General features: G+C 36.0%; 1 protein-coding gene across 3 annotated transcripts in view; it reads left to right on the top strand.

Annotated features, from left to right (window-relative positions):
• The first annotated feature begins 6,075 nt into the window (after positions 1 to 6,075).
• Positions 6,076 to 22,790, top strand: part of LOC118742295 (vesicular inhibitory amino acid transporter) — a 46,239-nt gene continuing 29,524 nt past the window's right edge. The window contains exons 1-2 of one of the 3 annotated variants that reach the window (XM_036474262.1): positions 6,076 to 6,303; positions 6,502 to 7,031. In XM_036474262.1, the coding sequence (XP_036330155.1) occupies positions 6,836 to 7,031 (196 nt within the window). In that variant the 5' untranslated portion in view covers positions 6,076 to 6,303; positions 6,502 to 6,835. Of the gene's footprint in view, positions 6,393 to 6,418; positions 7,032 to 22,790 lie in introns of those variants that run through there. The other 2 variants (XM_036474264.1, XM_036474263.1) reach the window with 2 other exon arrangements.

The raw sequence follows: 22,790 nt of genomic DNA, 5'->3' as shown, positions 1-22,790 counted from the left end.
TAACGGTTAATACCTTTTTAGGCGTTTTGTAATTTAACTAAAATTCATTAGCATCCATTCAAACAAGTAGCTATTGAGTTTTCAACATGCATTAGCAGAGTGCACTTCTCTTTTGCTTGCAATTTGGTAGTCAAACACACTACATCTGATCTTTTGACACATTTACCAGAATTTACCACCAAAAAATCTTCGGACTAAAACTGGTAGCTTCCGACAATGAGATGACCTTACTTACTCTCTTATTTGTCCTCTCAGTTGCCAGAAAACCAAGTACGATTTCCGGTAAAATCTGGAAAATTCTGGTAAAAAATGGTAATTTCGGGCTCATAGGCGTTCAAAACTAAATAATATTGGGAATACTTTTGAGGTGTTTGAAGAGGGTTGCGACCTGTTTGAAACTAAATATATTTATAATAATCATATTTTGGCGTTGACACTTTTGCTAAGTGTTTGGCCGAGCTTCTCCTCCGATTTGTAGCGTGCGCCTTTGTTGTCACACAAATGGGAGGGACCTACAGTCTTACGCCGACGCCGAACGGCGATACAATTTTTATGATGAGCTGTTTTTTTTTATTAAATGTAAAGCTTATGCGAAGTAGTTATCGAATTTATGTACTAATTTCGCGTATAAAAAATCTGGCAACCCTAGACAACACGGAAGTCTCTCTAATAGACAATTGCTTCCGGCGCAGAGGGGTTGATCAAACAACATGTCGCTGGATAGCAAACGTCCTTAAATCCAGAACCATTACATCCAGTCTAGGACAAGAAAGGGTCAGATTCTTAGCTATGAAAGGTTGCCCGCAGGGTCGTGATCCCCCCTCTGCTATGGTCCATCGTAGTAGATGAACTACTCTGCCTTCTTAGCGAAAACGGCTTCGACGTTCAGAGCTATGCAGATGACCAAAGCATGCAAGTCTCCTCTATAAAAGGCCGTAAGGACGGCCAACGGGATTAATATAGTGGTAACGTGTCCAGTTGAAGTTGATTTTGTGGCGAAAGTTAGCGCGCGGAAGTGTTTTATATCCCGATAAACTTAAATATAAACAAGTAAGAAAGTTTATGTTCGGGCGGAGCCGAACATTAAATACCCAACGCAAATATTAAATATATGTTTTCCACCTTCCCGAAAGCTACCGCTACATCGTAATCCGGGGTTTATCAATTTTGAGTAAACCAGCGTCCTTAAATTTCGAAATATTGAAGTTTCAAGCATTTCTAAAATTTACCGTTATATGAAAAGCGGTAATTTTAGTCCGATTTCAATAATTTTGAACGTTTTGCTTTTATGTGGCAAGCACAATAACCATACAGAGTTTGGTACAAATTGGTTGAACGGTTACCGAGATACATATATGTGATCATAAGTGGGCGGTGCCACGCCCATTTTCCAAAATTTTATCATAAACGTATTTCTTGGTAAAGAATTGCTGCAAGCATCAATTTAGAATAAATTAGCTTTAATATTTACTGCTTTATCGAAGATTTCGTATATCTCTAAATTACCGTTATATGGAATGCGGGCGTGGTTATTGTCCGATTTTAAAAATTTTCGGCCAGTTGGTATGATGTACCAAAGTCAACAACTGTGCCAAGTTTGGTGCAGCGGTTGCCAAGATATACACATGTAACCATAAGTGGGCGTGGCTACGCCCATTTTTCAAAAATTTATAATTTATTTATTTTTCGTCTAAAACTTATTGTAATTATCAATTTTGAGTGAATTATCTTTAGTATTTACTAAAATATCTCAGTTTTCGTATTTCTGAAAATTACCGTTATATGGGAGGTAGGCGTGGTTATTGTCCGATTTTGCCCATTTTCAATACCATCCGTCCTACGCCCGAAAGAAGTACACGTACCAAGTTTCGTTACGATATCTTAATTTTTACTCGAGTTATCGTGTGCACAGACGGACGGACAGACGGACGGACGGACAGACAGTCACCGCTTAATCGATTTCTCTTTTTATCCTGATCATTTATGTATACATTTGTCTATATCTATCTCGATTCGTTTTGCCTGTTACAAACAACCGTTATGTGAACAAAGTTATAATACCCTTGTGCACAAGTGCGCTCGGGTATAAAAAAATAAGAAAACTAAGACCGGTGTAATACGCGATATTCAAACGGTTCCGCACATATTCATACCGCCAGCTATCAGTTTTATATTAAACCAGCTTTCATCGAGTTTACCTGATCGGAATTGGAGGTAAGTAAGCGTGTTAATAATATAACTAGCTTACCACTGCTTTGGAGCGCCAAAAGTCCCGAAGTCAAGCGTTTATTGGGTCCAAACGCTGGTCAGAACTAGATTGGGTTGCCAAAAATAAGTTGGACTCCCGAGCTAGGCCGGCCAGCTACCATAAAAATAAGCGGCCAAGCATATACATGCATATGCGTACTGCAAACGGAGATGTACATACGTACGTGCCCATGTGCATGTGTATGTACATACATACATATATGCATATAAGCAAATATATGCAAACGCAGCACCGCAAGACCAACTTGTTTCTAAATTATACTTGGTATTTCAGGTCGCCAGCAGAGGAAGTGCGAAAGGACCTCCATTAAGCACCTCTTAGAGTCACATCAACACTTGGAAACACATCCAAACATCGCCTAGCACCGTGGGATATAACGACAACAGTGGAGCATACGCACATGTAAGCAACAAGAAATCCACCCGCACGCATCACAACCATCGAAAACGTTAAATTTAATATATATATATATATCTACGCTGCGGCTATTTTCTGGAGGAGATTGCACTGCAACTGGGGCCCAGCAACATGAGGATAGCGTAACAGCTGATCTGGATACACAGGCCGGAGTGGGTCAACGGCCGCCGTAGTACGACAGAGGGAACCAAACGGCAATAGCTGAGCACCAAATCAGGGAACGAGGGATTCAGCGACTACGTGGGAGCCAAAGCTAAGCAGCAAAGCAGCAGGGACCCTCATACATTAACATAGATAGCATAATCTGCTCAAACGGTTGCACTCAATTATTAGGTTGAGTACTTTGTTAGTTGAGATCGGATGTCAAATAGAGATTAGAGTTAACATTTCTTTCTTAGAGAATTTTTTTGTTGAAGAATATTATCTTTTTAAGTACATACATAATTAGTTATTTTCTTTTCATAGTAGTTTTAACGCTGAAGTTTTGCTTACCTAGTTTTGTATTTTGCTATTCCCTCTCTTGTTAGTTTATATGCCACTAGACTAGTTTCCTGTTCACTTGAGATATTTATTCTTCTGTTAGCTTACATTCTCTTATCAGGGATTTTTCTTTAGCATTAGGTTTAGGGATTTTTCTTTTGCATTAGGTTTAGGGATTTTTCTTGTGCATTAGGTTTAGCAATAATACAGATCTCACTCACTTCGGCACACCTAGAATTCACCGTGCACCCTAATATGATGCAATTTTAGAAGAGATCTAGTTTTTTATATAAAAAGGAAAAAGGGAGATACATTTTTATTCCCATGAACTGGTGATGTATACACCCGACCGCAGTTTAGATATATCCGCGTTTTTTCTGTTTGTTTTTTTATTACTTATTCGGTTTCTCTTTTGGATTTTGTTTGGCTTTGCGTCACTAGAGTAATAACCTTTCTTTAATATTTTTATGCGGTTTAGGTGTGGTTCTTACTTCTAATTGATCAAACAACGAATTTTGAATTAATTATTTATATTTTTGATTAAGCCTCCGATTAACTTTGTTTTTTTTTATTTGCATTTCGCGATCGATCCACGTTTTTTTTGTGCTATGTGCCAGCCGACCCGTTCATTGCTACGAGCGTGAGTGAGTAATATACCGGTCAGTTGAGAACATACGTATTACTGCCTGTATATATGTAGGTACTCATGTCTATATGTATGTATGTATGAAGTTTCTCCCCACGCAGGCTCTTCTCCGGAATGTTGGTACCATCATCGAAGGAGCGGACAAGGTGAGTGAGTTAAATTCTTATATACTCTTACGTACATATATACCTAGATACATAGCTCTCAAAAATATCAGCGAACATAAGTAAATACGTAAATACATAATTAGGCACCGAATTATTTAAATGGTATACATACTAATAGAAGAGGAAATCAATGGTAAATATGATTTCTGGATTGAAACTATCCCAGCGTAGGTAGATCGCCTGTACTTATTAAGCAATTATACGTCTGGTTAGTTTGCTAAAGCTACGGTTTGTTTTGTAGACATTCCCTTTTGATTACCTTTGTTTGAAATCTTTCGCATTTCGGTATTAATTGATTGAGTTCTTTTGTACATACGTGAGTTATACATGCACATATGCACATAATGTGAAGTTAGTTAGGCTAGCGTAAATGGAATTATAATGATGTCTTCGAATTAGAAGGTTAATGTAAGGAAATAATTGTGTAGCGATTAGAGATTGTAAGTATTGGATTAAATTAGATTAATAAATATGAAATTTGGATGACGCTTTGTATAAGAAAATGAGGCGTTAACTTCCTAATTTCCTAAGAGGGGACGTGGGAGTGATGACAGGCGACAGGAGTGATGGACTTAGGACGACGATATGACTGACTGACGGACCTGAGTCAGGTTAGACTCCGCCTGACGGGACTGGCCTTTTTCATTTTTCTTTTTCTACTTGTTTGCTGTTTTTTTCTTTTGGTTTTCCTGGTCAATACTTCTACTGTCTTCTTAACTTACATATGTCGGCATGACTAAACCTGTTTTTTTTTTAGTGTGGCGTAGGCAAGGCGAGTGCAACAGACCCACCCCAGCCGATGAGCTATGCCAGGCACCGCAAGCATGCCGACTTGCAACTCGACCGTGCAACAGCACTACAGCCACATAACAATTGTCATCCTAATCAGAGGTAGGTTCGAAGATACCATCTCAAACCTAACACAGAATGCTCTGAACATAGTCGCCAAATGGTGTAGTAACAATGGGTTAAACGTAATTCCGAATAATACTAGCGTAGTCATTTCCTCCAGTAAATGGAAACGGGGAAAATTGGTAGAACCATTTACCGGTCTGCCATGAAGCTCCGCTAGGCGAAACTACTATATCTGGATGAAGAACGAAGCACAAATTACTGGACAAATACTGAAGAAATACACTGTAGGGTAATGAAAAACTTGTCAAACATAGGAGTTGTCAGCTCTGACCACTGTAGGTTGTGTAACGAAGTACAGGAAACATCAGAGCACATTATGTGCCACTGTGAAGCTCTTACACCAGACTTCGCTTCCTAGGATCACCGTATCTAGAAGCACACGACCTAAATGGCATTCAGCCAAAGGACCTCGCGAGGCTTCTTAGCAGTAGTTGGATCAAAGATAACCTGTAGTTGAATACAGGCTTGTTACAATAGATCGTTTCGGTCGCGGTTACTAGGTGGCCTGCTCCCTCCTATAAATCTAATCTAATCTAATGCCGCGAAAACCAAAATCCGAATAATGCTGGTTAGCTCATTTCATCGAATTTATTCATGCGCTACTTCTCCAAATAATTTCTATATTTTAACAAGTTAGCTTGTATTATTATGCAATTCAATCAACAAATACCATACCTAGTTTACTACATGTAACTGATTAGGTTCTAAATGTGGTGTCCTTTGATTTGGCTCAGATTTTACATTCAGTAATTGATTAAGGTTTCTTTTTTAATTTTTATGCTTACAAATTATGGGCGTCGCAAAAATCTATCAAATAACCAATTTGGGTCGAGAAAATTAGACAATTTCTTTTTTCCATTTGGAAAAATATGGTGTCATCGGAAAGGTAATACAGTTTCAAATTATTATTTTTTTAAATTACCTTGATTTTTAGTTTTCACCATATCATATACAGTAGAAAGATTAAAAATACTTTATTTAGTAACTACGATTTTTTCATTTAAAAATTTAAATAAGCATACATATATACAAACATAGATACTTAAAATTGAATTAAGTTTTTATTTTTTTGTCGAAACATACATATGTAGTATATTTGAATTCTTGTGAAAGCATTTTCTAAATCACATTGATTGCAGCAGAATCACAAATTTACACGTTGTCAACAGCATCCACATTAAAGTCATCTCTACCGTAACTTGTCAGGATCTACCAAATACATAAAATTTTTGGCACATGCGCAAATTCAAATTTTCAACTCGCACAAAAGATAAATCATCAATTCGGTTTAGACTCTACTACAGTTACTTATCGTAATAAGATTTGTGTTATATAAATTCGTAGTGATTTTATTTTAATTTTATTCAACAAATAAGGCTGTCGTGTACATTAACGAGACAGCATTGCAAGTAAATGTTAATAAATCTATATAAAAATTGTGCCATAAGAAAATTACAAGCAAGCAACATGCATTATAGTTCACATTAGTTATACTTATGTATGTCCATAGTATTGGATAAAAAAGAAATATTCATAGCTGCTTATTTCATGGAATTCATGTTTTACTTAATTTTCCTTTTGTTTGTTTGTGCGAACATGAAATAAAGAACGTATCCATGCATCCAGATTCGAGATGAACATTGAAGTGGTTTATATAAATTTATTGGTATCCTGGAATCACTACCTCCACTCTATATGTGGGAATAGTCACGTCGGGTCATCTTTATGAATAACTTTCAGTACAGAGAAAAAACCAAAGAAAATTTGCAGTGCTTTCTGCCAGACACACAAAATCGATAAGCTCAACCACATCAATTCACGCAGTGTAATTGTATTTTGACATTTTCACCACCGCCACCGCCACCACCATCTTCACCATCAGCAGCGACTGTCGTAATCACCCTCAAAAGACTAATTCGCCAATATATTGCTTTCGTCACAATGTCATTCATTAATAAATTGAAATCAACTCCATTGCCGCCAATTAAAAATATCATAAATGTTGCCGTGCAAACAGCTCGTCAGCACATACCAGAGAAGAAGGACTACGAACAGCCCGGCAGCAATACAACAGGAACAGCAGCACAGCATCCACAAGGAATGTTCAATGCAGGGGCTGGCGAGGCTCAATACCAAGGTAAGCGGAAATAGCATATTTGTATATTCACACACATGTAGACATTGTACGAGTATATATGGATATGTAGAGGTTAGAATGGCACATGCTCTTTATAACTGAATTTTAGAAACAAGTGTCGCAAAACTTTTAATTGGTAAAAAGTTTAGTTTTCTGGGTAACTTTACAAATAAATACACTCTAAAAAATTTGTGTTTAAATTTGCGCATATTAAGATAGGTAACCAGTTTCCTCTCTTAATGAATGCAAATTTACACACTGCGTGCTTACTTTTACTTATCATATGTGTGGCGTAGAACAAATTTCAAATTTGTTTTTTGAGTTTTAAACATTTATTGTTCACATTTTCATAGTTTACACATAAAATGTTTAAAATTTCCTCTAAAAAAATTTCGTTTCGTCTCCTAGTGTGTGCAAAATTAAACATTGTCTGTTTACTTTTACATATCAAATTTATCACGTAGCGCACACAAGGGGTGGGTTTTGGGGTTAAATTTATTATGATTTAAGAAATTTTGATAGAAAAAAATTTCTTTTCCATTTTTTGTAAGAATTTTTCTTTTTTCTTGAGAGCTCTTTAAGGTTTAATTGCGAATGAAAACATTGGCCTAAAAATATGCAATGCATGCTCACTTACTGTTGCTTTCTACACTTTACAGCCTAAAAAAGTTTACCACTGATATGTACTTAAGAAGCATTAGAAGATTTAATTTGCTAACTTGGAATTCGTTCCACCAAAATGAGCTACATGATAAAAATACAAGTTCAGCTAAATTTTCGTTATTCGAAGTATTAAAAAATGAGAAACAAGAAATCGGCGAAAATGAATAAAAAAGTGTAAAACTTTCGTGAAATTATTTAATTTATTTATATTAAAATTCTTTTGTAAAATGTTGTATTACTTTTGAAAGTTGAGTGCATCTTTAACCGTTAATTTTTTCATGATTTTCTGATCGGATCTAAACCAAATTACGGGACGACGGTACTATCTTTCCGGTAAAAAAAATCGGTTCACGCAGTGCAAAGTTATGCGGTGAAATAAATAAAAGAAGTAAAAATACTCCGAAGAACTGACAACCTCCCATTTTTTGAAGCCGGTTGAAAATGTCTGCGTTCTTTGTAAATTTTATGTAAATAAAATGCAATTTATGAAACTTCAAAAAGTGAATTTTTTTAGTTCATTCTGTACATAAAACTTTCATAACTATATTTTAAACAGCGAATTTTCAGTATTTTCTGATGATATATATTTAGAAGTATAAACTCTTTCCCCCAAAAAATGCTGGAATGAGTTCTTGAAAATTGGACCTTCCGAATGGACCAACTACAGCATAGTCGTGGCTAACATTTGTATGAAATTATTTTAAACAAGTAAGAAAGTCTAAGTTCGGGCGGAGCCGAACATTAAATACACGGCGCAATTATTAAATATATGTTTTTCACCTTTCCGAAAGCTACCGCTACATGGTAAGCCGGGGTGTATCAATTTTGAGTAAATTTGCGTCCTTAAATTTCCAAATATTGAAGTTTCAAGCGTTTCTGAAATTTACCGTTATATGAAAAGCGGCCGTAATTTTAGTTCGATTTCAATAATTTTCAACGTTTTTCTTTTATGTGGCAAGCACAATAAAAATACCGAGTTTGGTACAAATTGGTAGAACGGTTACCGATATACATATATGTGATTATAAGTGGGCGGTGCTACGCCCATTTTCCACAATTTTATCTTAAACGTATTTTCTGGTAAAGAATTGTTGTAAGCATCAATTTTGAATAAATTAGCTTTAATATTTACTTGGGGTATTCTCTGAGTCTTGCAAAGCCCTTGCATGGTGCACAGATTGCACGGATTGCACGGTAAAAACCGGTTTTCGTATGGGACAGCTTTGCAAACCGTGCAATCCGTGCACCGTGCAAGGGCTTTGCAAGACTCAGAGAATACACCTACTGATTTATCGAAGATTTTGTATTTCTCTAAATTACCGTTATATGGGATGTAGGCGTGGTTATCGTCCGATTTTATAAATTTTCAGCCGTTTGGTATGCTGTACTAAATCCAACAACTGTGCCAAGTTTAGAAGAAATTGGTGCAGCGGTTACCAAGATATACACATGTAACCATAATTTATAATATTCTTATTTTTCGTCAAAAATTTATTATTTATTTATTTATTTATTTATTTAGTCTACAGAAAAATGTTTTCTTACAGACAGTTGAGATAAAAAGATTTAGAATATTTAAGTATGTGTGATACATTACAGAGTGAAATAATTATAAATATTAACTTGTAAAGATAACAATGATATTCAATAGCAATTTGGGTAGCTGGTGAGGCCTTGTCTCCAGTCTAGTTTTGTGTGCGGCGGGCGGAAAGACCTAGTTTCCGCTCCGCCCTGTTTACAGGCCGTTGATCATGGTCGGAAAGGCCGAGCTTCCGATCCATGTTCCCGTAGTCGTTACTTTGTAAGTGAGGCAGGCGGAAAGTCCTAGTTTCCGCTCCACGCTATAGACGAACTGTTGGCGAGGTCGGAAAGGCCGAGTTTCCGATCCCTGCTCCTATTGTCCTACGCGGTCGCGGAAATATACGAAGCCGTTACAATTGTACTAAGCAGTCATAGATATTGTGTAATTTTTTCGTTCACGGTTGCAGATATTAGTTTATTTAGTTAACTTGTTGAGCAATGTTTTCTTTATTACAAAAAGCGATTCAGATATGTCGATGCAATCATAATGCTTGTTAAAATCTTGGCATAAGCACCGAAAAGCATCATGCATTTCAAAGTTTGATTTACAAATACTCAACACAATAGGTTTAAAATGTCTCGTGGGTCTTGTAGGAATACAAAAATTTATCTCACTCAGTAAAAAGGGACTACTGACCATCCCGTTCATTAATTTAATTAAAAAAAGAACACCAAGCATCTCTCTACGACTCTGAAGCGTCGGCAAATCTATAAGCTTCAGGCGATCCTTGTAGGGTGGGAGATTTTTAGACGAGTCCCAACATAAATTTTTGAGGGCAAATAACAGGAACTGTTTCTGCACTGATTCGAGCCTGTCACTATGAATTTGATAGCTAGGATTCCATACTATAGATGCATACTCCAAAATCGGTCTAACTAGAGAGGTAAAGAGAACTTTAGTGACATAAGGATCGTTGAACTCCTTGGCCCAGCGCTTAAGAAAAGCCAACAATCCTCTAGCCCTAATCACGCAGGAGTTTATGTGAGACTTGAATTCTAGTTTCGGATCCATAGTTACACCTAGGTCAATGAAATTGGTCACTTGCTCAACATTGTGGTCAGATATCATATACGAATTTGGATAGAACGATTTTCTAGAGAAGGTCATGAATTTACACTTTTTCAAATTTAGTGACATGGAATTTGCTTCACACCATTCGAAAATGCAGGTTAGGTCAGCTTGCAAATGCTCCCTATCTTCTGCAGTACTAATGTACTTAAAGAGCTTAACATCATCAGCGTACATTAAGCATTTCGAGTAATTCAACACCTTAGGAAGGTCATTTATAAATAAAATAAACAAGACGGGACCAATATGGCTGCCCTGAGGTACGCCGGATGTGACATGTATTGGCCGGGAGGTACAATTTTTAAAAATTACTCTTTGTTTCCTATCCACTAAGTAAGAAGAAAGCCAGCTGAGAAGAATAGGAGGGAAGCCAATTCGATCAAGTTTATATATAAGGGTTGAATGAGATACCTTGTCAAATGCCTTGCTGAAATCAGTGTAAATCACGTCCGTTCGAAGATTGTTTTTAAACCCATTAGACACATAAGTAGTGAATTCAAGAAGATTGGATACAGTTGATTTACCTTTGCAAAAACCGTGTTGCGATAGATCAATAGCAGAAGTAATAGAGTGAGATAGTTCTTCCGTAACGATTGCCTCAAAAACTTTAGCAATAGCACAAAGCTTCGCAATTCCTCTATAGTTTACGATGTTAGTCCTACTTCCATTTTTATAAAGTGGCAAGATAAACGAATCCTTCCAGGAAGATGGGAAGACACCCTGTTTTAGGGAAGCATTAAAAATATTTGCCAGAGGCTTATACAAATACTCTGCACAACTTTTAAGAACACTTGTGGGTATACCGTCTGGGCCAGCTGTATATGAAATTTTCAAACAATTCAAATGAATGAGGACGTCCGCAGCAGATATCGATGGAATTCGGATACAATCAAATGCTGGCAGATCGAATGGGTAGCTAGATAGATTCGAAATCAGTTGGGAAGATGTAGAACTGGCAGAGTAGTTTGACTCGAAGAAACCAGCAAACATATCGGCAATAATATTTTCGTCACTGGAAACTAAGTCATTTAACTTCAATGTTGAGGGATAACCGTTAGTCTTACGCTTAGTGTTCACAAATGCGTAAAACGATTTGGGATTAGAAACTATATTGAGTCGAACCCTGTTAATATAATTATTGTAACACTTTTTGTTCAATACATTGTATTTATGCCTAAGAATGGAGTACGCGGAGTAGTGAGAAGACAAGCCAGATTTTTTAAAAAGCTTAAATGCTTTGGATTTTTGATTTTTTAAGCGTTTCAATTCGCCAGTAAACCACTGAGCGTTAGACGTTACGTTAGCTTCCTTAACAAGAGGAATGATTTTACTGAAAATGTGGCGTAAGGAATTGCTAAAATGTAAGGCACTATCTTCAGCATTCCCATCATACTGGGGCCAAGTTATCTTCGATATCTCTAACCTAAGTTTATTATAATCTGCTGTTTTAAATGAGTAACGCTCCGCTCTTGATTTTTTACTGATAAAGCAACATGAGTTGCGTGAATTTATCAAGGACAATTCTAGTGGTGGGTGGTGAGAATCAACAGGGGTAATCAAAGCATAGCTAGGGGCTATTGTGACGTTGGAAACATCGTCCACAAAAACTAAATCCAGACATTTACCTAAGTTATTACTAACAGAGTTGATCTGGTAAAGACTAAGATCTGACAGATCGTTCAAAAATTGACTGAAGAGATCACGAGAGGAATTTGGTACTAGAATACCATCTATTAGATCCCAAGAAACACCCGCAAGATTGAAGTCACCCAGGACAATAACAGTATCGGAGGGCTTCACCATGGCATGTAGAGAGAGCAGTAAGGAGGAGTGTTTTAAATAAACAGAAAGGCTCGAGTTAGGTGGTATATAAGCAGCAACAAGATAAACGCTAATAGAATGATATCTTATTCGAACGCAGAGGAATTCAACTTCATCGGTGTCAGTGAACTCAATTTCTTCAGAAGAAAGGTCAGTCTGGACAGCGATTAAGACGCCTCCACCTTTTTTATTTAAACGGTCGTTTCGAAACACTTCATACTTAGGACACAAAATTTCCGAGTTGAACACATTCGGCTTGAGCCAGGTTTCAGTAAACACCAGTACTTTGAAGTCAAAATCATAGGACTGCAAGTGTAACCTTGATAGCTTTGTGTTCAAACCTCTCACATTTTGGTAGTAAATGCTAATGGTGAGGTTACTTATTAGTTTTTTGATGCCGAGGTGGAAAGCGGAAGTTGAGCCAAATTTTGCCCTTGCGGTCTAGATCTAAATTCAAATTCGCGAATGAAGGCACCGCTTGGCCAAAAAGATGGGCTCATTACTCTATCAAAGCAGTCTTCGGATATGTCTATTTTAAAAGAAGAAATGCTTCTTTCGTACGAGAATCTGAACTTGCGTACATGCAACTCATTTGCTATCAGCCTGGAAGTTAAATACCCCTTCACATCATCGACAGTGGTATCTTTTGAAAACCTAGATATAAAGACCGATTTTTTGGAAGGGACAACGATTAAATCCCTCGGGACGGGGTTAACGCAATCGGAAACGGTTTCAGATGTGGTAGGGGGTTGCGGAACAGGGGGTTGCGGAACAGCTGTCAACTTTTTGGAAGGAGCAACGATGGCTTCGGATGTGGTAGGGGGTTGAGATGTAGTTGTGGAGTTTTTGGAAGGAGCAACGACTACTTGCATTGGAACGGTGTTGACGCAATCGGAGATGGCTTCAGATGTGGTGGAGGGTTGAGATGAAGCTGTTGAACAGGAATTTAGTGAGGCTCCAGTAGAAGAAGGACGTGGTTGGGGAGATTCAGTCCGCCGAGGAATCGGTGTGTTAAAGCTTATAAATATCAATTTTGAGTGAATAATCTTCAGTAGTTACTAAAATAAAATATCGCAGTTTTCATATTTCTGAAAATTACCGTTATATGGGAAGTGGGCGTGGTTACAGTCCGATTTCGCTCACGGACGGACAGACAGACATGGCTTAATCGACTTCTGTATTCATACTGAGCATTTATGTATACATTAGTCTATATCTATCTCGATTCGTTTTGGCTGTTACAAACAACCGTTATGTGAACAAAGTTAATATACCCTTGTGCACAAGTGCGCTCGGGTATAAAAAGTAAATGTTGGAGAACGTTCTTTCGGGTAATAATAAAGATTCTGACGTCCAGTTTTATTTTAAGTGTTTTACTTAAAATTAAAAGAGGTAATATATGGAGGTCGCTGTGGTGTAGTGGTTAGCAGTGTGCGCTACCATTCCGCAGAGCCTGAGTTCTAGCCCAGTTCAACCCATAATTTAAAAAACAAGTTTTTTCTATTAGCGGTCGCCCCTCGGCAGGCAATGGCAAACCTACGAGTGTATTTCCACCATGAAAAACAGCTTCTCATAAAAATAAAATCGCCGTTTCGACTGTGTGACAACATCGAGGCGCACGCCACAAAGTTAAATTATCGTCAAAACTTTGTACTATTCACAAAAATTAAAAAAAAAGTTAAACTAATGTGCAAATATTTATCAATAGAACCACGGCCGTCGAGAGAAAACTCGGGCCCGCGACTAAAAAATCACGGGCCCCTATATATAAAGTGTATAAAATTAAAAGTATATGGCCCAAATCGACGAAAACGAAACCGAGGGGAACAATTTTTTTTTTCAAGTTTCGCAGATTTTTGGATTCACCGTCGCTGGAATAAAGAAACAGTGTAAATGCCACATACACTATTATTCAATAATCGTATCATTGGATAGACAATCTTTTAATCTATTAGAAAAATCTTTAGTTTTCTTACATATTTTTTTGGATCACGAACTTATTTGCGAAAAACGAAATTTTATAATAAGAGTGTAGGTATTACAATTGTTTACAAATAGTGTATGGTGCACCAGTATAAAGAAAATCCCAATAAAATTCTTGTAATATTAAAATAACGTTAGACTATTTTTCTTCATTATATTGCTGCGAACTTTCATATTCAGCTTCAAAATGTGAATACATAATAAAATAGTGTAATACCGAAATACATTATTATTATTATGGGCCATATGCACCGCGACCTCTAAAGTGGTCTATTGTCCGTGGGCCCCCGCCCTATATGGGAAGGCTCGACATACATACATCAATTACTTTTTCTGAGTAAAAGAGTGTACAATGATTTCATATCAAAATGTTCAAAGATAAAATAAACAAGGTCCGGAATTTTTTTTGTGAATTAACAGCTAAGGAATCAATAAAAAGTGTGCTGTATTTAAAAGATGAACATTTTGAATAAGAAGCGCAAAATTAAAGTTTCGATTTGGTTGATTGGAATATAAAAACTTCTAATTCGTTTTTCTCAAAACTATACTTTTCATGTTACACTATTTCATTATTCCAGCGACGACAAATACTGAGGTATCAGATCGATTGATTAATACATTATAAAAATACACCCACCTACCAAATTTCATCTGGACATTTCGAAAACTAGAGAGACTAGGACAGGCGGACATGGCTATACTGACTCAGCTCGACGTTCTGATCATTTAAGTATACATTTTAATGGGTCTATCTCTTCTTATTCTGGTACTTACAAACATCGGACCAAAGTTATAATACCATTTCATTCTCCTGAAAGGTATAAAAACACTTGTCGATATATAAGAAAATTTTTTTTTTTAATATTAAAGTTAAACATTTGGTTGCGTTGTCAATAGCTATGAAAAAATATCATTGCTGATGCGAAATTATCACATAATTGAAGTGGCCCGTTTCAGATATTCTGACTCTTATACATATTTAAGGGCCACCATTTTTTGCATTATACTTGCTTCTATTCGATTGCCTTGTATTAAGTACTTTGAAGTTAATAAAAAAGTATTCGATAAAATAATCAGTGATTAACTTTCTTAATGAAAATCATGTGCCCTTGCACATATGATTATCATGATCTAAGAATAGTTTTTCGCGTTTTCTGACAAACGTATTATTTTGAGTTGAGACTCTTTTGAAGACGGTGTGCGAAATATTTCGATGAATTGGTAGCCTCCTCCATTTTTGAAGTCGGGTAAAAAGAGAAAAATTAATGAGGTAAATTATTATAAATTTTTAACAGCTATATTTTAACATTTCTAATAAAATTTAAGTTAAAAAAATCTCATCACCCCTTAAATTATGCTCTGCGTACGCCCATGTGTGGCATATTTAAATATAGATATGTATCTATCATTCTCCCAGTTTATAAGAATTTTAGGAATATCTCGGCTATCTGGTACGTTTTTAGTCCAAATATTTATTTTCAATTGGCTTACATATGTTCTAAATATGAGGCAAACCTCCAACAAAATGCAGTTTTTAGCATTAACCAAAAATACAAGATCACCTAATCAAAGAAGCAAGAAAAAAGTATATTTCGGAGGGTTTTTGACATCTACCTAAATATGAAAACAAACAAGGAAAACGAAAAAGGCGCGGTGATTGAGTGCGATTAAATTGGGTTTAACCGACTTCCAAAAAAGGAGGAGGTTATCAGTTCGTCGGAATATTTTTTATTTTTATTTTTTTTATTATAATTTTTTTTATGTATGTTACCGCATAACTTTGGACCACGTCAACCGATGTCTCAGAGGTGGTCCCGTACTAATTTGGTTTAGATCTGATCATTGAATCATGAAATATATAGATATATATATATTATTTTTAAGTCGGTTTTTTTGCTAAAAACTACTTGTATAGTAACAAGTAATTTTTAGCAAAAAAAAAAACGACTTCAACTCTCATATAAAAGAAATATATATATATATCTCATGATCCACTGATCGGATATTAACCAGAATAGCACCTCTGAGACACTACCTTTCCGATGCAAAAAGAATTATCGAAATCGGTTGACGTGGTCCAAAGTTATGCGCTAACATACATACAAACAAAAAAAAAATATTCCGACGAACCGATAACCTCCTCCTTTTTTGGAAGTCGGTTAAAAATATACAAAGTGAAACTTGATGACAATTAGCAAAAAAGTTCATAAAATATGGTTTTCATGATTGAAAGTGTTTTACAATCGCAGATCATTACCACGGGTCGATTTTTCAATGCCAACGTTCTGGCCACAAATGTGCACCCACTTTTCGCGCAAATTTACGGCTTTTGGCAAACCAAACATACGCATAAACTTGTTCCAATCACACACCACTTCATTTTATATCGTCAATATGTAATAAACCAAAATTTATAATTAAAATCGCTGCAGAAAACACTTTCAATCGCTAAAAAATCACTACGAAGAGGTAGAAGACGGTGTAAACAAAACCGAAAAACGTCAAAAACGCTACGAAAACTTTTTTCTGAAAATCGATTACAAATACAACGATGGCTGATTAGGTGATCTGTAGTCGTTGGTTCATGGGTTTTTAGGAATATCCCGACAACAGCGCCACCTAGCGATTAAAGTCCCATTAAGGGAATATTTCCTTTCAAAGTGCTGACACATGTTCCAAATATGAACCAAATCGTTCGAGCCGTTTAGTAGTTTAGTGACATACAGTTTACGGAAAACTATATGAAATTGTGAAATCGTGACGTTTCAACTTCCTCCATTTTTTGGTAAAAGCAACAAAAAGTTTTTTTTCTTTTCGCGGTCATACGAAAGATATTTAATTTTTATATATATAGATTGAAGTCGGGTGTGTTTTTTGCTTAAAAAATTACTTGTTACTAATTGAATTTCCAGGTAAAATTATTATTTATTTAGTTAGGGATAGGGCTCATTTGAAAGCAACATTCTTATCTATACACTTTTTTTTCAAAGCCAATAATTATCACTAAAAAATTGTTATTATAGCTTAAAATTATTGTAACCAATGGAGGTATGTTGTACACAAACACATAAATAGAAGTTCACAAAAGTTGATATACAACTATTCGTCGATTTAAATAATTATCTTTTTACTGCACATGTTTTTTACGAGGAGGAAGCATCGAAAACCTAATCCCGTCAGTGTGAGACTTTAACCCAGACTAAACCTCCTAACGTCATGTACCGATCCCCATCCGGTACCACCGTCTAGGATTTCGTCGAGATATTAACACTGTGTGACTGATAAAATTATAGATCTAATGATGCACAAAAATATGCATACTTAGAATTTTGAATACCCCCTCACAATATGGACTTATGTTATAAAAACGCGTTTTTCGTAGTTTGAGCCTTATAATTGTTGGCAACTTAATTTCTGTTTATCCGATGAAAATGAATACAGGGCATACACGGTAACCGCAACCCTCAATACGTGCAATTCCTTCATTAATGCAAGTCTCTAAAGCAAAACATTGTAACCTTTATAAGTGCAACTTCAAAACAATTTTACCTCAGTACCTACAATTTACTTTGTTTATGCATGCCTCGCTCACAAAATTTTAATTTTTTGCATTTCTTTGATTAACCAGTATTCTGGAAAAACTACAAAGTGGTGTTTCAATTAAAGCGATGTGTGATGAGCAGGACTGAAGAAAATAATCAAGAAAAAAGCAAATTTAAACGCTTAGATAAACATTAAAACATTAGTAAATATGCTTCCAAATATGCTCGAAAAACAACCAAAAATCTAAGTATAGTTTAATGTTTTGTTTTTTATTCAGTTTATTTTAAGGATTGGACGAAGTTCGAAATTTTCATATTTCCAGTAGTGTTAATGCATCGATTTAGTTTTCAGTTTTTACTATTATTAAAAATAATGCGGATTATATTACACTAAGATATAAATCCTTAATTTCTTTTCAAGACTGAATTTAATAGTTTTCAAATATTTTTGAACCTCCATTTGAGTTAAATATTTTTAATCTCTTCCATAACATGAATGCCTTCCCGTAGAAACAAACCTTTGGTTTTAAATTTTTGTATCTATGTAGAACTGTAATTCAAGTTACGAGTAAAAAAAAAACAATCGGTTTTTATGTTATTACTAGCAGACCCGGCAGACTTCGTCCCGCCCAAAATTAATTTTTTATTTAAACATTTGGTCCAACGTTTTTACCAACAGTTCACGTTCACGTTTGGTTTTATTGTCGTCGGAAGGCATATCCTCCATTGCCGTCTTAAATAACCTAATGAAAGCGTTATGTCCGTGAAGAAGTTCTTGTGGCAACAATTATCTGGTCCGATGGTGAATCGTCCTTGTGGCAATTTCAAAATGGGGGAGTATCATTAGTCCACAGAAATCCAATATACATAGACTTATTTCAGACGAAATACCTTAGAAGTCTTACTATTGTATTTGTAGGCATTTATCAAGAATTGTCTTTTTTCTGTTTAGTCGCCGTAAAGCAAGGACCGCAATCGTTCTGGTGATTGATTTAACGGTGGTAATTTAAATTTGATCCTTGGTGTCTCCGATTGACTTCACTTGACGATTTTTACCAATAACTCGACTCCAGCGCCACCTTTCAGCACTTTTTTTGCAATAGTAGATATTGCCCGTACCTTTACCAATATATTTATATCTCGAATATGAGCCAAATTGGACAATGAGACAAATCGGCCATGCTTACCTTGCCTTGCCCCGTTCATCGCACTTCATGGATGGCGGTGATGTCAGTCTTCATTTTCCCGAGGACATTTATTCATCCAAGGCATGGCTTTTTCATTGGGTAGTGCTTTAACGTGCAGGGACCCAAACCCAACGCACGCGAGGTTATACGCCTTGTCACATTAGCTCGCTCCCAAAAGGGTGTTTGGTCGCTACCCAGTGGATATGTGGTTATAATTATCCGGACGAATTGAGCTGCAATTTGAACCGTAAGCAAACAAATCACTTCTGGCCACTCACAAGCGAATGACAAAAACTTTGCAGTACTGGGAAATTTACAGAACATAGTGGTCAAAGGCGAATATCTCAACTAAAACCTAATGAATTTTTTAAATTCATAGCTCTACATACCTGGATACCAAATAGCCGGACAAGATGTTATTCTAAATAAAAAATATAAAAAAATTAAATTTTCCGTATACTACAGTGATTTCCAAAGTGGTCCAGGTGGACCCCAGGGGGTCCATGGGAGACTCGACAGGGGCAGGGCAAAATTAAAGCAATGGGTATGTAGATACTATGAATGTATGTATGTATGTCAAATCGAACTTTCTGATACTACTTTTTGTCTATTTCCGTGGTGCACGTATGTATGTAGGAAATTTCACTTTCAACTGTGTAGCCAGACATTTGTATGCGCATAAAAATACTAATACTTATAAATCAGAGCTGGGCGATAAGGATAACGATTACTAAAGGATTAGGATTGCAGTAATCCCAACAAGCTAAAAAACAAGATTGCGATTACAGTAATCCTTCATCGAACGAACTTATATTACGATTACAGTAATCGTAATTTAAAAAATTTAAAATTACGATTACTGTAATCGTAATCTTAGTGCCTTCTATGAACGATACCCGCAATACTAATTTAAAAATTTTTGAAATTGCGATTAAAGTAATCGTAATCCTAGACGCAATCGATTACACAAGTAATTCTTATCGCCCAGCTTTGTTATAAATTTATATTATAAGAGCGTATTTTATAAAGATGAACAAAGACACGCCAAGCTAGTAGAAATCAGCAGTAACTATTTACGCCAATTTTTTCCTGGTCCTGCCTGTACGAGAACAAATCATTTCTGTTGACGTCACGCATATAGCTGATTCTATCAAATTCGCGAATAGACAAAATTTTCGGGTAATTATCGTGCGTCTAACGCTGAAGATTATTATCGAAAGGCAATACAGCATATTTTGCTTAGCTGCACATCCTTCTTTGTACGAAAAACTTGTGCACTTAACCGAAAAAGGTACTTAAGCGAATTTTCTTTACTACTTCAATGAGGAAGGTACCCGAATCCCTATGAAACCAAGTGATGGAGGAGCACTTACCACGTAGAAATTACTGCAAGCGAAATTTTTACCGAATGGTATCTAATTATCTATATAACTACATAAATTGATAGCCATTTTCGTTGTTCTGCGAGATGAGCAAAATAAATAAAGGCTTGTAAAATTAAGTAATTGTATGGCCAGTGCAGGTAGTCGTAATACTTTCTTTGATAATTGATACTAGTTGCACGATTTTTAAGGCAGGTATCGCCAATGTGCAGGTATGTTGAATGCATCTATCGGAGCAGTTTCCTTACAAATGTTACAAATAACGCCTCTGATGCGCATTTTGGGGTAGGTATCTTAAAGGTGCACTTAAGCATAAAAGCAGCAAAGCAACATATACTGTATTTATACCGCTATTGGATAATATTTTGGTCGATCTCCGTGAAAGATTGCCGAAAGAAACATTAAACATTTTTTATTTGAACTTATTACTTCCATCTAAAATTGGGGAATATAACACGCCTGACGAAAAAATAATGCTATCGAACGTGTAAAATCGCATGAAAAACGATACGAACTTTTCTTAGAAAAATACGGTATTAATTTAGAAGGAGAGTATAAAGTGTGGTTGGAACGATGGCCAAATAAAGAAAGGGAAAATCCATCCCAAAATCAGCAGCAGAAGTTCTTGGTAAATGCGATGAATATGCTTTTCCATTGATTAACAAACTTCTCCGCATTCTGGTCACACTTCCAGCTTGTAACGCTACTTCCGAGAGAAGTTTTTCAGCCCTTCGCCGGTTAAAAACGTGGTTGCGTAGTACCATGAATGAAGAAGGACTGATAGGTCTAGCACTTATACACGTACACTTAGATATTGAAATTGAAAGGATAATAGAAAGATTCGCAAAAGGAAAGCGCAAAATTGAATTTGCAATTTAAATTATTACATAAAAATTTCTGAATAAGTTGTTGAATTACTTAATTACATCTTTCATTTTACCAACATTGTAAGCAAGAAATAAGTATTTATATGTATATATTGCATTAATAAACCCAGGGTATAACTTTACATCTTTTGTTTTTTTTTATTAAATAGTACACGCAATTGTTTTATTAGACCTTGCACCAAATTCACAAAATGAAAAGTAATATTATATCACAAAACACTTTACTTAACACTTCATAAAAAATACTCGAACCTATATTTGCATGAAAAATATATTAGGGTTAGATGCATGTAATTTTACGTTATTTGAAAAGTTAATCCCAATCGCCCCCCTCAAATAAAATCCTGCATCCGTCACTGGACAGGGCCCCCGAGCTGCAAAAGAACGCTCAACTGTCTTATAATTTGCATTCACTTCACAACACTGGTGTAAGCTGTCAAAAAAGGCGGACTGTTTGTGAAATTTTTGAGCGAAACATTTAACAAAATGAGTAATTCCGAAGAATCTTTGGTAAATATACACATATATATATATATTATTATAAATAATTATATTTAACTAGCAGACCCGGCGAACTTCGTCCCGCCCAAAATTTTTATATATTTTATTGAAACTTTTTGGTCCAAAATTTTCACCAACAATTCACGTTTACGATTTTCATTGGCACATTTGTCTGCTAAGATTAAGGTTTGGTGGTCATTTGCCGCTTTAAATAACCTAAGGAAAGTGTTATATCCGTTCTTGAAATTCTCCAGTTGTGCGGCATTTCATAGCACGGTTATTCGCAAAGCGAAATAAATTTTTTCCTCTTCACTCCCTGGCGGCAACAATGACCCGGTTCTATAGTGAATGTCCTAGAAGCTTTACAGTATAGTAGGTGGCAATTCAAAATGGGTGCGAATCATTGTTCTGTATCTCAAAAGTTTGAACGCATAATAATATTGGAAAATCACATCCATTGGGCCAATTGCAACGCAGGACAGTCGATATACTCAATGGTGCAACAGGTCGATTTAATCTGACCTTCACGGCCCCTTTTCTCACTTGGCTATTTTTAGTAATAGCTCGACTTCAGCACCACTTGGCAGCACGTTTTTGCAATAGTATTGCATACATATTTAAAACATTAGCCAAATCGCATCATAAATAAGATTTTTAGTAATAACTCAACTACAGCGCCAACTATCGGATTAAATTGAGAAACTAAACCATCCAGAGACCAGCTCAAATACACAAAAAGTTTCGTTAAAATCCGTACAACCATTTAGGATGATTTAACTCCCAAACACACCTACAGAAGAATAAAAAAATTCATTCAAAGATAGCTAAAGGTCGGTAGGTTTGTAGGCCTCACACCCATTTTTAAATAGCGCAAATTTTCTCCATGAGTATGGGCTTGATTTCAACTATATACATATCTCCATACGAAGTTCCAATACTGTACCATGAATACTTTCAGAGATATGCAGTATAAAAATTCGATTTATATTGGAGGAGCCACGCCCCCCTTTCCAACAGCTGCCCTCTTTCTTCATGAGTATGCGATTGATTTCGTATATCTCCACACCAAGTTCCAGAACTCTACCATGAACACTTCCAAAGATAGGCAGTATGAAAAATTCGGTTTGTATGGAAGATGCCACG

This window comes from Rhagoletis pomonella, unplaced genomic scaffold (genome assembly GCF_013731165.1).
Source record: "Rhagoletis pomonella isolate Grant_MI unplaced genomic scaffold, Rhpom_1.0 Rhpom_scaffold_00007, whole genome shotgun sequence".
NCBI lineage: Eukaryota > Metazoa > Arthropoda > Insecta > Diptera > Tephritidae > Rhagoletis > Rhagoletis pomonella.
This window is presented reverse-complemented; position numbering and strand designations above follow the sequence as displayed.